Below are 12,484 nucleotides of genomic sequence, written 5' to 3'. Positions count from 1 at the left end.
TCGTTTCTCCATCTTCATCACGAACAATAAGCTCTATCAGATCCACAAAATCCTCTTTAAGAAACTCTAAAAAAAGTGGCACCCAGAGATATTTTGTTGTTTCAAATGGGATAGTTCTGATGCTTGGTTATCAGAACACTTAAAAAGAGCAGAGATATTTTGTTGCGATTTATTCTGGGAATTATCACAAACTAGAACACTTGTTATAAGTGTTCCGGTATCAATATCAATTTTTTTTTTTTTTTGAAAAATATCACAAAACCGGAATAGTTTTAATGCTTACCGGAATAGTTTGAATATCATTTTTATAAACCGGAACAGTTTGCAAAAGATTTCCGGAACCAAGTTTGTTAAACACAGGAGTCAAATTTGTTAGATCCAAAAATTCAACAAAAACTTTTCAAATCGGGACACTTTTAAAACTTTTTAGAAGTGCTTCTAAAAATCCACGAATTTTAAATTGGTTATCTTTTTTATTGGTGTTTATGGGGATTGTAATTCTAAAAAAATTCTTCGATTTGTTTTTTAGAAGTTCCAATTCATAGATTTTTTTTATTTTCCATAATTCGCTATATAGATAAGATTTAGCGAAATAATTCACGGATATATCCATGAATTTGCAAAAGATTTTCGGAACTTGCGATATGATATACTAAGCGAACTCCTTCAATTGTCCCTTTCCATTCCACGTCTCTTCCTTTTCATTCAAAGCTATTGGTGGGGACCTTCAATTTTTTATTTAATAAGAAAAAGAAATCAAAGAAAGATCAGGTGCAACAAGAAGTTCTGGGTTCGTAACAGAATAGTTCCGGAACTCATTTATATAAATTTTTCCGGTTTGTAAATTATGTGTTGTGGCAATTTTATCTGAAATTATTTTTCAATTTTTTTGGCATATAATTATGTTACCGGATTTGTCACAAAAAAATTATGTTACCGAAAAACTGCAAATTCATTCAATCTCGAAAAAGTTTTATATACCAGAATTCTTTTGAGGGGTGAAATCAAAAGGGTAATATTGGAATTTTTCTAATATTTGTAGGAGTAAAGGTATAATTGTAGGGGTGGAAAAAAAATTGTTCTAAAATATTTTAGTGGTACCTATCTCAATATTCATAAAATGTAGTAAATTTTAATGATATATAAGGCTTTTTATTTCGTCAAATAAAGTGAAAGGTTTTAATCAACCATGTCATTCGATCATATATATCTATATATATATATATATATATATATATATAATATATATATATAATTCCTAGATAGTTCTCCTACTATCCATCTTAACCCTAATCCACATCACTCATTTACATCCAATTAAATCACACAATAATGTCACATCACTTCCTTATATTATATCATTTTCATCTCTATTTTTTTTGTTTCCACATCAATTCCTTATATATTTTTTCAATATAATCAATATTATATCATTCTCATCTCTATTTTTTTTTTATATTATATCAGTCTCATAATAAATAATAAAGAATTATGCTTCTCCAATTATCCAAAAATTGATGTCACAAGATATTACAATTTTCTACATTATTATTGAATTATACCTCTCCAATTATCCAAAAATTGATGTTGTGATGTTACATTTTTCTACATTATTATAACATTTCTTAGTGACAATGAAGATGAACATGGTTGGATTCTCTTTCAATATTTATCCCATTTAAATGTCAACTGTTTTCATAGAAACAACAAAGAGTTTATAATTTAGTCACACAAAAAAAATACGAAGATATACATTATTGACTTAATTACATTATAATTTTAGAGAAGAGTGAAGATTATGCAAAAAGTTAGGTTATGAGATTGAAATATATAATAACCATTATCATTATCATATTTCATTCAATTTTAGTGTGTCACCTATGCGTTGCACTATTGCATTGGCTGGCACACCCCACCAAAAAAATAAATATATTTCATTCAATTTTGATGGTCCGTACTCATTCTCTATACATATAGGTATATATATTGGTTGGAGGAAGTGATAAGTACATCACTTTTATATTATTATTATTATAATTTTCATTTTATAATACTTATTGTTACAATTTCTACAAATAATTTTTCAACATTATAATATAAAATACCACATAACACCTGTGCATCGCACGGGTGTGAGACTAGTTTTCTATATCAGGAGGTGATGGATCAATTGGTTTATAATACAAAGGATGGTTTTTAGTTAAATGGTAAGAGACATAATTAGGTCATTTTAGTTAGAGTTAAAGTTATTTATTCAAAATAAATTTATTGGGCCTAGCCCACTATCTTTTTTGTAATGTTCTGGTTAGCAATGTTAGAAAATTGCTATTTAGGTCCCATGCATTGCTTTTAGGCCCCCAAGTTGACAAAATTGCTATTTAGGCCCCATGCATTGCTTTTTGGTGCACTGAAACTGAATCGAAGTGTTTTCGGCAGCTAAACTGAATCAAAGCGTTTCGGTAGTTAGAAACCGAATCAAAGCGTTTTCGGTAGTTAGGAACCGAATCGAAGCGTTTTTGGTAGTTAGAAACCGAATCGAAGTGTTTTCTGTACACGAAAATCAAATCGAAGCATTTTCGGTAGACAAAAACATGATCTAAGCAAGATGAAGATGAACAACAACAACAACAATAACAACAACTGCAGCAGGTGAACAACAACAATCAATCAAGGATGAAAGGAATTGATTTTGTTTGCAAAGTTTCAGAGAGATTGGTAGCTTCAGGAAACAAAATGCGTGCAACTCTGTTTTTGTTTCAATTGGAAGCCAAAATGAAAAGCAAGCGAAGCAAAATGAAAGGGAAAAGGTGGAGAAAATGGAATGTAAGCAACAAGCTATTTATGCTATTTCGGTTCCTACGATATGAAAGCTATTGGATTCGGTTTGTAGAATCCAAACTGAATTGGGACTTAAATTTAGGGGCATTTTTGGATTTTTGGGAGATTTCGTAGCAAATAGGGGAGCCTAAAAAGCAATTTTCGCAATGTTATGAAGAAAAAATAGAGAGTTATTTCATGTTGAATAGAGAGTTATTTCATGTTGAATATAAAATTATAATTTTATCAACTTTTCCAACAACTATTTCTTACATTTAAATCATCCATTCATACAACTATAAGATTATAAGATTTTATGTGCGCTTATATGTGACATTCATTAAACTCATGTCATCATTGTACATCCAACCATTGAATATTAATACATGTTAGTATATATAATCTTTTAGTGTAAAGACCTAAGTTAGTATATATAGTTTAGTCGAATATCATAGGCGGTATAATATGTTCTAAAGGCAAATGCACGGAAATAAAAGAAATACTGATATATTCTATGAGATCAAAAAATGAAGAAATTGAGAAGCAAACATCAAAACTTGTCCCAAAATGTAACAACCCATATTTTTCTATAAAGAAATTACTCATAAAAATACTTTGTTTCTTTAAAAAGAATTACAAATTTATAAAACCCAAATTTGTTTAGTCCCGCGCACCTACAAGCAACACATCACCTCATATTTCACCTTTGGTACCTACAACCATATTTAATGTAAGGGTCAATTTCCTTATGCAAATTGAATCATGCCGAACGGAAGGTAAATGTTATAAACTAAAAATAAAATACTCGGCCATAAAAAGTAATAAAATAAAATCGATGCAAGAAACTCTTTTTAATAACAATTTATACAAACTAATGATGCATGAAATGCAACTAGACCATGATCCGGATATCGCCCAATTTGGCACTTGGAATTTAACGCCCCAAGTAGCGTATTCGCCCCATTTGGCACAAATCGCCCCATTTGGCACTTGGAATTTAACGCCCCAAGTAGCGTATTCGCCCCATTTGGCACTTGGAATTTTACGCCCCAAGTAGCGTATTCGCCCCATTTGGCACATAATAACAAATCGCCCCATTTGGCACCTATGACTCAACTATATGTCATGCTATGCTTCATATACACACTTTAATATACACAAATATTAAATCGCCCTATTTGACACTTAATATATAAACTTTCTTTTAAAATCATCGCTACTTCCACCAGATCAAATCAAAATCAATTTTCTCTTTTAAACCACACCAAATATTCATTTTATCAAAAACCAACCAAACACTCATATCCACAATCAACCACAAAACACATCAATCATAGAATTACATATGCAATCAGCCACACACACATACTCGGAATGTAATGAAATAGCATAGAGTTGTTATAAAAATAGTTCTTTCATTCCTTCTATTTTCATTCCTTCTTAACGGTTAAATATTCCATTATTAATCTATAACATAAACCCTATGTGCATGAGTGTATGGGGAAAAAGCCCTTACCTTGGCCGATTTCGTTCCAAGCGCAATACTCTAAGCCTAAATTCGCAGCTACAAGGTACACGAGATATATCTCACTCCAAAGTTCATTTCGACGCTATGACCATCAGAGCTATGACCGAAAATGCCTAGTTGCAAATAAAACACAAAGGATAGCAATCGGAGCTATGACCAACATCAAGCTGAAAAGCCAGATACCAACCTTCCTCCAAATAGAAATTTTTAATACTTCCATTCCATGCTTCATAAACGTGTTTGGCAGCTATGAGAGACATCAGAGAGAGATATGTGATATTTCTTATTTGCAAGGTAACTAAAGATTAAGGTGTAGCTCAATATTGATCGTATGGCAATATATATAGCTTGATGAGGAGATGAAAGAACACATGGAACTAGGGATAATCAAGAGGATTGATGTATGAGAGTTAAATTCTTTAATTCTTCCACTAGTCATGGCGTGAATAGGATAATGAAGGGATGAATGGTCATAGAAATCAAAGGTTGCAAACATTATTTAAGTTCTCCACTTAGTTAAATACATTCTCCACATAAATTCCTATGTCTTTTTGGATATTTCTCACTATATTATTCACTAATAATTAGATTAAAATAAAATAGGATAAAAATCCATAATATAAAACATGTACTATAGAATAACTCATAAAATATACTATGACTTAATTAATTAATGAAAATACATCGTTTTTAGAAAGTAAAAACTTATCAAAGTATTTAATTATGATAAGAATACATGTTAGTAATTATCATGCCAAATTGATTTAACAAAATAAATAAATAAATAAATAGGACATATTAAAATATTGAGATATTACATTATTACCCCCTTAAAATAGTTTCGTCCTCGAAACTAGAAAACCGAAAAGATAGGTTAAATAGGTTTTCCTCATTAAGTAAATTCATAGCGTAAGAAAATCACTTTATGAAATTGAAGTTAAAATATTCTAACTTAGCTTGTAAATAGAGTAAAATACTTATCTACATATAAAATAAAATTCTCGGTTCTTATATTCTACCCACCAAAAATTAGTTTCGTCCCCGAAACTAGACATTAGCAAAATATAGAAGTAGGATTTGCAAAAAAAATAAAAATAAAAATAAAATAAAAATAAAAAAATAAAAATTAAATCATTTAAGCCTTTTATTTAAATTCACCATTGATAATATTCTTGAAAGATAAAAATTAAACAAGACACTCTTTCAATTAGATAATAAAAAGATAAAAGGTCTAGGAATGAATTAAAACATGAAGTATGATGCTCCCGCTGCGCACTCTGATGTTAAATATAAATCAATAACATAAATCCCAAAATAATTTGCAAAGGTAAAATGTTTTATTAACAAATTCCAGTAAAATAGTCTAATATAAATAAAGTAAAACACGTTCAAGACAATATATTCCTTGAAAAAAATAACACTTTACACTTTATTTCGAAAAATTCTAGTATAATAAAATTACTCCAAAAGTATGAAGTAAAAATAGTTTAAAACAGTTTATATCCAAAAATAAACCACGTCATAAAATCAAGTAACGAAGGAAGGCAATAGGTCAGGAAAGGAAGGAAAACTAAAGCTAAATACTTAAATCAAATCGTGTCTTAGAAGATTCGATAGATCAGAAAATCGGTCATCAACCCCTTCGCACAAAAATGTCGCATTGACTCTGCATGCTCTAACAATTGGTGAGGTTGGTCCATTCCAGTCATCATGATGCCTTCTACTATTAACAAGAGATTGAGGGTGATCAGTTCCCCAATTTGTCAATAGTGAGCCAGCGATCATAATGGTAGTATAAACCATCCTACCCCCAAGAGTCATCTCGTTCTTTACATCCTGCACTTAGCATTTTTTGAGTTTCCGGTAGCAGTCACACTCTTGATTCACGCTTCTCACATAATGGCATGACTTATCAAAACTAAGCTCGAGATTTCAAGTATTTATGCCCAAAGAAAACACTGGTTGATAAAAGACCTATGAAACAAGATTTGAGTGATGTGTGGAGGACACACTATCTCTTAAGGATGAAGGACAAGTTATTTATGCTCTACAATTAAATTAAGTCATAAAAGATTACTACAATCTAGTCTTATTTCTGTGGTTCCAAAACTCACATTAACTTGCAACTAATAATGTGATATCAACAATTAAATAAAAAAAAGAAAAAAAAGAATCAACAACACAATAATAAACAATATGCACACAAACACAAAACATGTATACCACATTTTAGACACCAAGTCTTTTCCTCGAAGCTCACTTACAATAAAATCCATCAACAATACTTAACATTTATTTATACATGCTATACTTCTTCCGATCTATTTATCCAAAATTTATTTTAGTAAAGAAAGAAATTATTTTAATTGGCTTAACGGCATACAAATTTATTTTTAATAATTTTCATAAAATAAATTACTTTTGCAACAAAATCACTAGAATAGAGAATCCTACTACATATATAATAACATAAGAATGCAACACCTATAAAATAATAAGGTAAAAAAAATATTAACAATTTCTTCTTTTATAATTTTTTTTTTCAACAATAACAACAGTTTTGCAGAAAATAGCTTTAGTGACAGGATCTAAAAACAAAACATACACAAAATGGATTTAGTGATAGACAACAGAAAATTAAACATTCAGAAGACGTGCTATAATGACAGTCTGCAATAAACAGATTGCACAATCAAAGACTTTTAGTGACAAACATCAAAAACAACTTATAAGTTTTAGTGACAGATGGCAACAAGACAATTTATAATAGTGAAAACAACGTCATAAAAACGAAATAAAATACTAATCATACAAAAATCATAAGGTCATTAATCGTCACCAATATAATCTCTAATTCACAAATTATGATTACAACATTTTTATTTTAAAAATCATTTCCTCGAAAAATTAGTCATTTACCTATCTCATAAAAATAGTTTCTTCGTTTGATCAAATTGCTTTTATATATTTTATAAAGAAAACACTATTTAATTTACATGATCTAAAAATAACCACAAAATTCATAAACAAGAAGGAAACATTTTTAAAGAAAATTTAGACAATTACTTAATAATAACATGCTCGTTAATTACCATATTCTTCTCAAACTTAGCAACCATATTTTTCTATTCATAAAATGGAATCAACGCCAAAAATCAAATAAGAATTTCATACCCCATAATACACTATAAAAATCGTCTCTTTTCTACTAATAAAATATGAGTTTAAAATTCAAAATGACCATAGATAAATTATGAATAAAATAATTTTTGAACATGACATAAAAAGTTGAACGAGATCCTTGTTTCTTGATTTAATGACTTCTTTCTGGAATGCATAAAAAGAAAATCTATAACTCGTAAGTTCAACAGATATCACAATAAAAATCGGGTAAAAATGTTTATTCTAACAACCTTCATAAAAAAATAATGTGGATTTGTGTCATTATTGAAGAGCTCCAAGTCTTCATTCATTCGTGCAAGTTCAGCCTGTTGAACATGACATAAAAATGATGATACTGAAAGCAAAGCATGGGGCAAAAACTAGTACAATCTGTTCATATAGACCAAGTGTATAATACAAAATAATGGTTTCAGCAAATCTGCAATATAAGGAGAAAGAATTTCAGATCAAATAACGTGACTATATAAGATGAAAGAGAGTAAAAACGGATAGTCTGTTCATGGACTTACCGGCATCTGGATAGTCCATTCATGGACTTGACCACTGAGGTCAAGTTTGGTCAGAGGAATGGTGATTTGTGATTAGAGACATTCATTTTGATTTTTGAGCAATTAATTTAGTATTATTAATACCTAAAATATCTGGTTGTTGTTTGTCCCCTGTGTAGTAAAAATAAAATGCAGAGTAAGACAATATAGTAATTCTTAGAAACAGACTACCTACATCTACTCAAGATAATAAGCATACGTAAACACTTAGAAAACTGAAAAAGCTAACCGTTTGATCATAAGCATTTATACCTTCAATGTCTAATAGCAGAAGACTGTACAATATTCCATCAAGAGCAGTCCTCTTAATAGGTGAGCTCCACAACCAAAGACCTTTAGTACAGGGTCGAAGTGTAGATGCTACCTTGGAATCCACTACTCCATCCTAAGAGCTACAATACGAAAACACATAGGCTGCATATTAATCAGGGTTAAATAAGTTTGTTTTATCGACCTCAAGTTAGGAAAAGTTCCACAAATATGCAAATGGAAAAGAGAGAGAATGAGAAACATCAATGTATAAATTCATGCTAATTCACCATGTCTAATAATTTGATGTTTAAACTATCCATACAATCCATCAAAGATAAATAATCCCTTTAAAATAAGTAAAGCTATGAAGTAGTTTGCAATTGCAATGAAGACTTGATAGAAGAAGTGTTATTTGGAACGCTGAAAGTTATACATTGGATAGCTATATATATTGTCATGACTGCACAAATATATTTATACTAAGACATACATTCCTCTAAGCTATGTAAGACTAGTCTAACTATCAATTCATTTTTTATTAAAAGACAAAGCTGCTAAGGTTGATATGAATAATCTATAAATTGAGTTTAATTGGTTAACTTACAAATCACCTACACTATAAAAAGGATGATCATTATGAACACATATAAAGGGGACAACGACTCATTGCTCTGCCCAATCAGAAGTCAGCAAGCAATATACAGAGGAAATTATTGTCTCACAACAAATTTTGTCGGTAAGAATAAGAATCGTGTATCATCTAAATACATGTCATTTGAAATGTGACTTATAGAATCAATCAAATAAGTATCATCTAATTCTATATCATACAGTAAAGTAAATTTGGTGAACAAATTGAATAACCTGAATTCAATTTGTGCAAAACCTAATATATTTAAGCCTAATATGCAAAATAAACACAAATTCACAGCATTCAAATCAAATCCAGAGTTCAATTAGTGAACACAAACTAAATCAGAGAAAAGAAGCATAAAAAATGCCAAAGAAATAATCTGAATTAGAGTTTTGAAATTCAATTTCATACAGTAAAGTAAATTTGGTGAACAAATTCAATAACTTGAATTCAATTTGGGCAAAACCTAACGAATTCAATTTGTGCAAAACCTAATGAATTTAAGCCTAATATGCAAAATAAACACAAATTCACAGCATTCAAATCAAATCAGGAGCTCAATTAGTGAACACAAACTAAATCGGAGAAAAGAAGCATAAACAATGCCAAAGAAATAATCTGAAGTAGAGTTTTGAAATTTAACTTACGCAGAAGTAATCTGAAACGAGCACAACATCAAATTTCAACTAAGAACAACAATCGCGAGAGGATCGAGTCTATGTTGGAGTGATATGTGTTCGAGGATCAAGAGCAAGATCGGACGGAAAGTGAGATCGGAGCAAAATCAGAGGGAGTAATGGTTTGTAATAATGGTTCGTGTTTATGATCGATTAGAGGTGTTTGAAGAAAACCTCAAATATATCAATGAAGCAAACTCTGATCCGACAAAGACATATCAGTTAGGTGTAAATCACCTAGCTGATATGTCAGCAGAAGACATGAGGAGGTTAAGGAGCTACAAGAGAATATCCGCAAAAAAGGCAACTACTTTCTATGACAACAATGTGACCATTGATATTCCACACTCTGTGGATTGGAGGGTTCGAGGAGCGGTCACGAAAGTGAAAGATTAGGGGCAGTGCGGTAAGGGAAATTTTGTTTTAATTATTTCCATAATCTGAACATATATATATATATATATACCGTGTTTTAATTATTTTAAAATTTTGTTTTTTTAATTAGGGAGTTGTTGGGCATTTTCCGCCGTCGGAGCTATTGAGGGAGCTCACAAGATCAAGACCGGAAGGCTTGTTTCTTTGTCCGAACAAGAGTTGGTCGACTGTGACACAGTCGACCAAGGGTGTTTAGGTGGGTATATGGAGAGAGCCTTCGATTACGTGATCGAACGTGGTGGCATTTCTGGGGAAGAAGAGTACCCATACAGAGGAGTGGATGGTGTTTGCAAGCCTGGGAGAATGCGAGTGGCTAAAATCAAAGGATATGAGAAGGTACCAGATAATGAAGATTCACTGCTGAAGGCCGTAGTAAATCAGCCTATATCAGTTGCTATCGACGCCGGGAATTTAAGTTTCCAACTTTACTCGAGTGGAATTTACACAGGGCCGTGCGGTAGTCAATTGGATCATGGAGTTACATTGGTTGGGTATGGAACAGATCAGAATGGTGTTGATTTTTGGCTCATAAAAAATTCCTGGGGAGTTGGTTGGGGAGAAAGAGGATACATGAGGATTAAACGTGGTATGGGTGTACCGAAAAAGGGATTATGTGGTATTGCAGAGGACTCCTCCTTCCCCATTGTCTGATGATTAGGTATTATGTTTGATGATTAAGTATCTTTGTTTGTTATAATTATTATTGCCTCTTGTGTGTAATGCCACCACGTTCGATCACGTAATCGAAGGCTCTCTCCATATACCCACCTAAACACCCTTGGTCGACTGTGTCACAGTCGACCAACTCTTGTTCGGACAAAGAAACAAGCCTTCCGGTCTTGATCTTGTGAGCTCCCTCAATAGCTCCGACGGCGGAAAATGCCCAACAGCTCCCTAATTAAAAAAACAAAATTTTAAAATAATTAAAACACGGTATATATATATATATATATATATATATGTTCAGATTATGGAAATAATTAAAACAAAATTTCCCTTACCGCACTGCCCCTGATCTTTCACTTTCGTGACCGCTCCTCGAACCCTCCAATCCACAGAGTGTGGAATATCAATGGTCACATTGTTGTCATAGAAAGTAGTTGCCTTTTTTGCGGATATTCTCTTGTAGCTCCTTAACCTCCTCATGTCTTCTGCTGACATATCAGCAAGGTGATTTACACCTAGCTGATATGTCTTTGTCGGATCAGAGTTTGCTTCATTGATATATTTGAGGTTTTCTTCAAACACCTCTAATCGGTGTTTTTGTTCCTCAGCATTTTGGTAGGTTATGTTGTATTTGAGCATCCATTCATGATGCTGAGTACTTGTGATACAAGACCCGGTTAAAAGAAAAAGAAAGAACGAGAAGAAGATGAGAGAATTTTTTTGAAAAACATGGTGAATGGTGATATGGTTTGAGGGTCTTCAATATGTTTACTTACATATATGTGAACTATTGAAAGGAAATTCTTATTATTAAATCTCAATAACTTATGTATACAAGTTAGATGGATTGTTAAATTTAGCATCTGATGTGTTATTGTCTTTTATCTATTTCTTTCTCTACAGTCCTAAGATGTACTTACACTAACGATGAATATTTTGTATTGTAGTATATCACATAAATATTTTAGAAATAGTGGTATAACATGGTACATTGATTAGATCATAATGTGAAACTAATATTGTCAAATTATGATAAAAAATTTGCAATTAGGATATGGTATCTCTCTCTCAATATTATTGGTTTTGTAATTCAAACTCGGAACATGTTCATCCTCTGAAGCTGTAGAGCCTCTGAAGCAAAATATAGCCTTTGAACCTCGTAGCCTCTGAAATTGATACAAGTTCTGATGTATAAGAGGCTCTGAAGCCCTATTTTGGTTCAGTTACGTTTCTGTTAGCTTTAACAGCTAGTTAGTTATTGTTAGTTGTAATTCAGTTAGTTAGTAGTTACAACTGGCATAGTTTGTTAAGTCGGTTAGGTACACTTTTGTGTATATATACACTTGTAATATCTCATTTGTATATAACTCAATAGAATAAGATTTTATTTTTCCTTTATTCAATTTCTGCTTAGTTTTCAATAAGTCATTTTCTCTCAGATTATTCATTCTTCATTCATCTTTTATTCTTCTGTGCTCTTTATTTTGGGTTAATCCCCCAATAAATATAAGATAAAAAACACCATAAAGCTCAAAGAACACTTATGAAATATTTATCTCTAGCTTTCTTCAAAGACATTAATAGAATATCTTGAATTCAAAACTTTTTTTTACCACTAGATTAAACCCTTAGAGTTAAATTTTTGTATTATATATCCTACCTAAACTAATGTTATCATGCAACTAAAAGTGTTAAGCTATGCTAAAGGTTAAGAACCCACCTCATTCAATTATTGAGAGTTCAA

The 12,484-nt window shown here is 31.3% G+C and overlaps 1 protein-coding gene, 1 long non-coding RNA gene and 1 pseudogene across 2 annotated transcripts; 1 reads left to right on the top strand and 2 right to left on the bottom strand.

The window, feature by feature from the left end:
* Positions 1 to 3,374: 3,374 nt before the first annotated feature.
* Positions 3,375 to 4,861, bottom strand: LOC123911415. Its single transcript, XR_006810523.1, has 2 exons — positions 4,334 to 4,861; positions 3,375 to 3,530 (listed from the first exon to the last, which is right to left on the bottom strand). It is a non-coding gene; the product is annotated as an uncharacterized LOC123911415 (long non-coding RNA).
* Positions 4,862 to 9,771: 4,910 nt separating this feature from the next.
* On the top strand, positions 9,772 to 10,767 carry LOC123905220 (annotated as a pseudogene).
* Positions 10,768 to 10,774: 7 nt separating this feature from the next.
* Positions 10,775 to 11,379, bottom strand: LOC123905219 (senescence-specific cysteine protease SAG39-like). The gene is made up of 2 exons (XM_045954845.1): positions 11,076 to 11,379; positions 10,775 to 10,968 (listed from the first exon to the last, which is right to left on the bottom strand). Exons 1-2 carry the CDS (start codon positions 11,377 to 11,379, stop codon positions 10,775 to 10,777), a joined length of 498 nt encoding a protein of 165 aa, XP_045810801.1.
* Positions 11,380 to 12,484: the final 1,105 nt, after the last annotated feature.

Source organism: Trifolium pratense, linkage group LG2 (assembly GCF_020283565.1).
Source record: "Trifolium pratense cultivar HEN17-A07 linkage group LG2, ARS_RC_1.1, whole genome shotgun sequence".
NCBI lineage: Eukaryota > Viridiplantae > Streptophyta > Magnoliopsida > Fabales > Fabaceae > Trifolium > Trifolium pratense.
This window is presented reverse-complemented; position numbering and strand designations above follow the sequence as displayed.

What these genes read in the sequence shown, in the direction of transcription:
- LOC123905219 (XM_045954845.1), bottom strand. Translation starts at nt 11,379, where the DNA reads ATGCTCAAATACAACATAACCTACCAAAATGCTGAGGAACAAAAACAC. An exon ending in GAAAGATCAGGGGCAGTGCG is followed by an intron (nt 10,969 to 11,075) that starts GTAAGGGAAATT and finishes TTTTTTAATTAG; the next exon opens with GGAGCTGTTGGGCATTTTCC.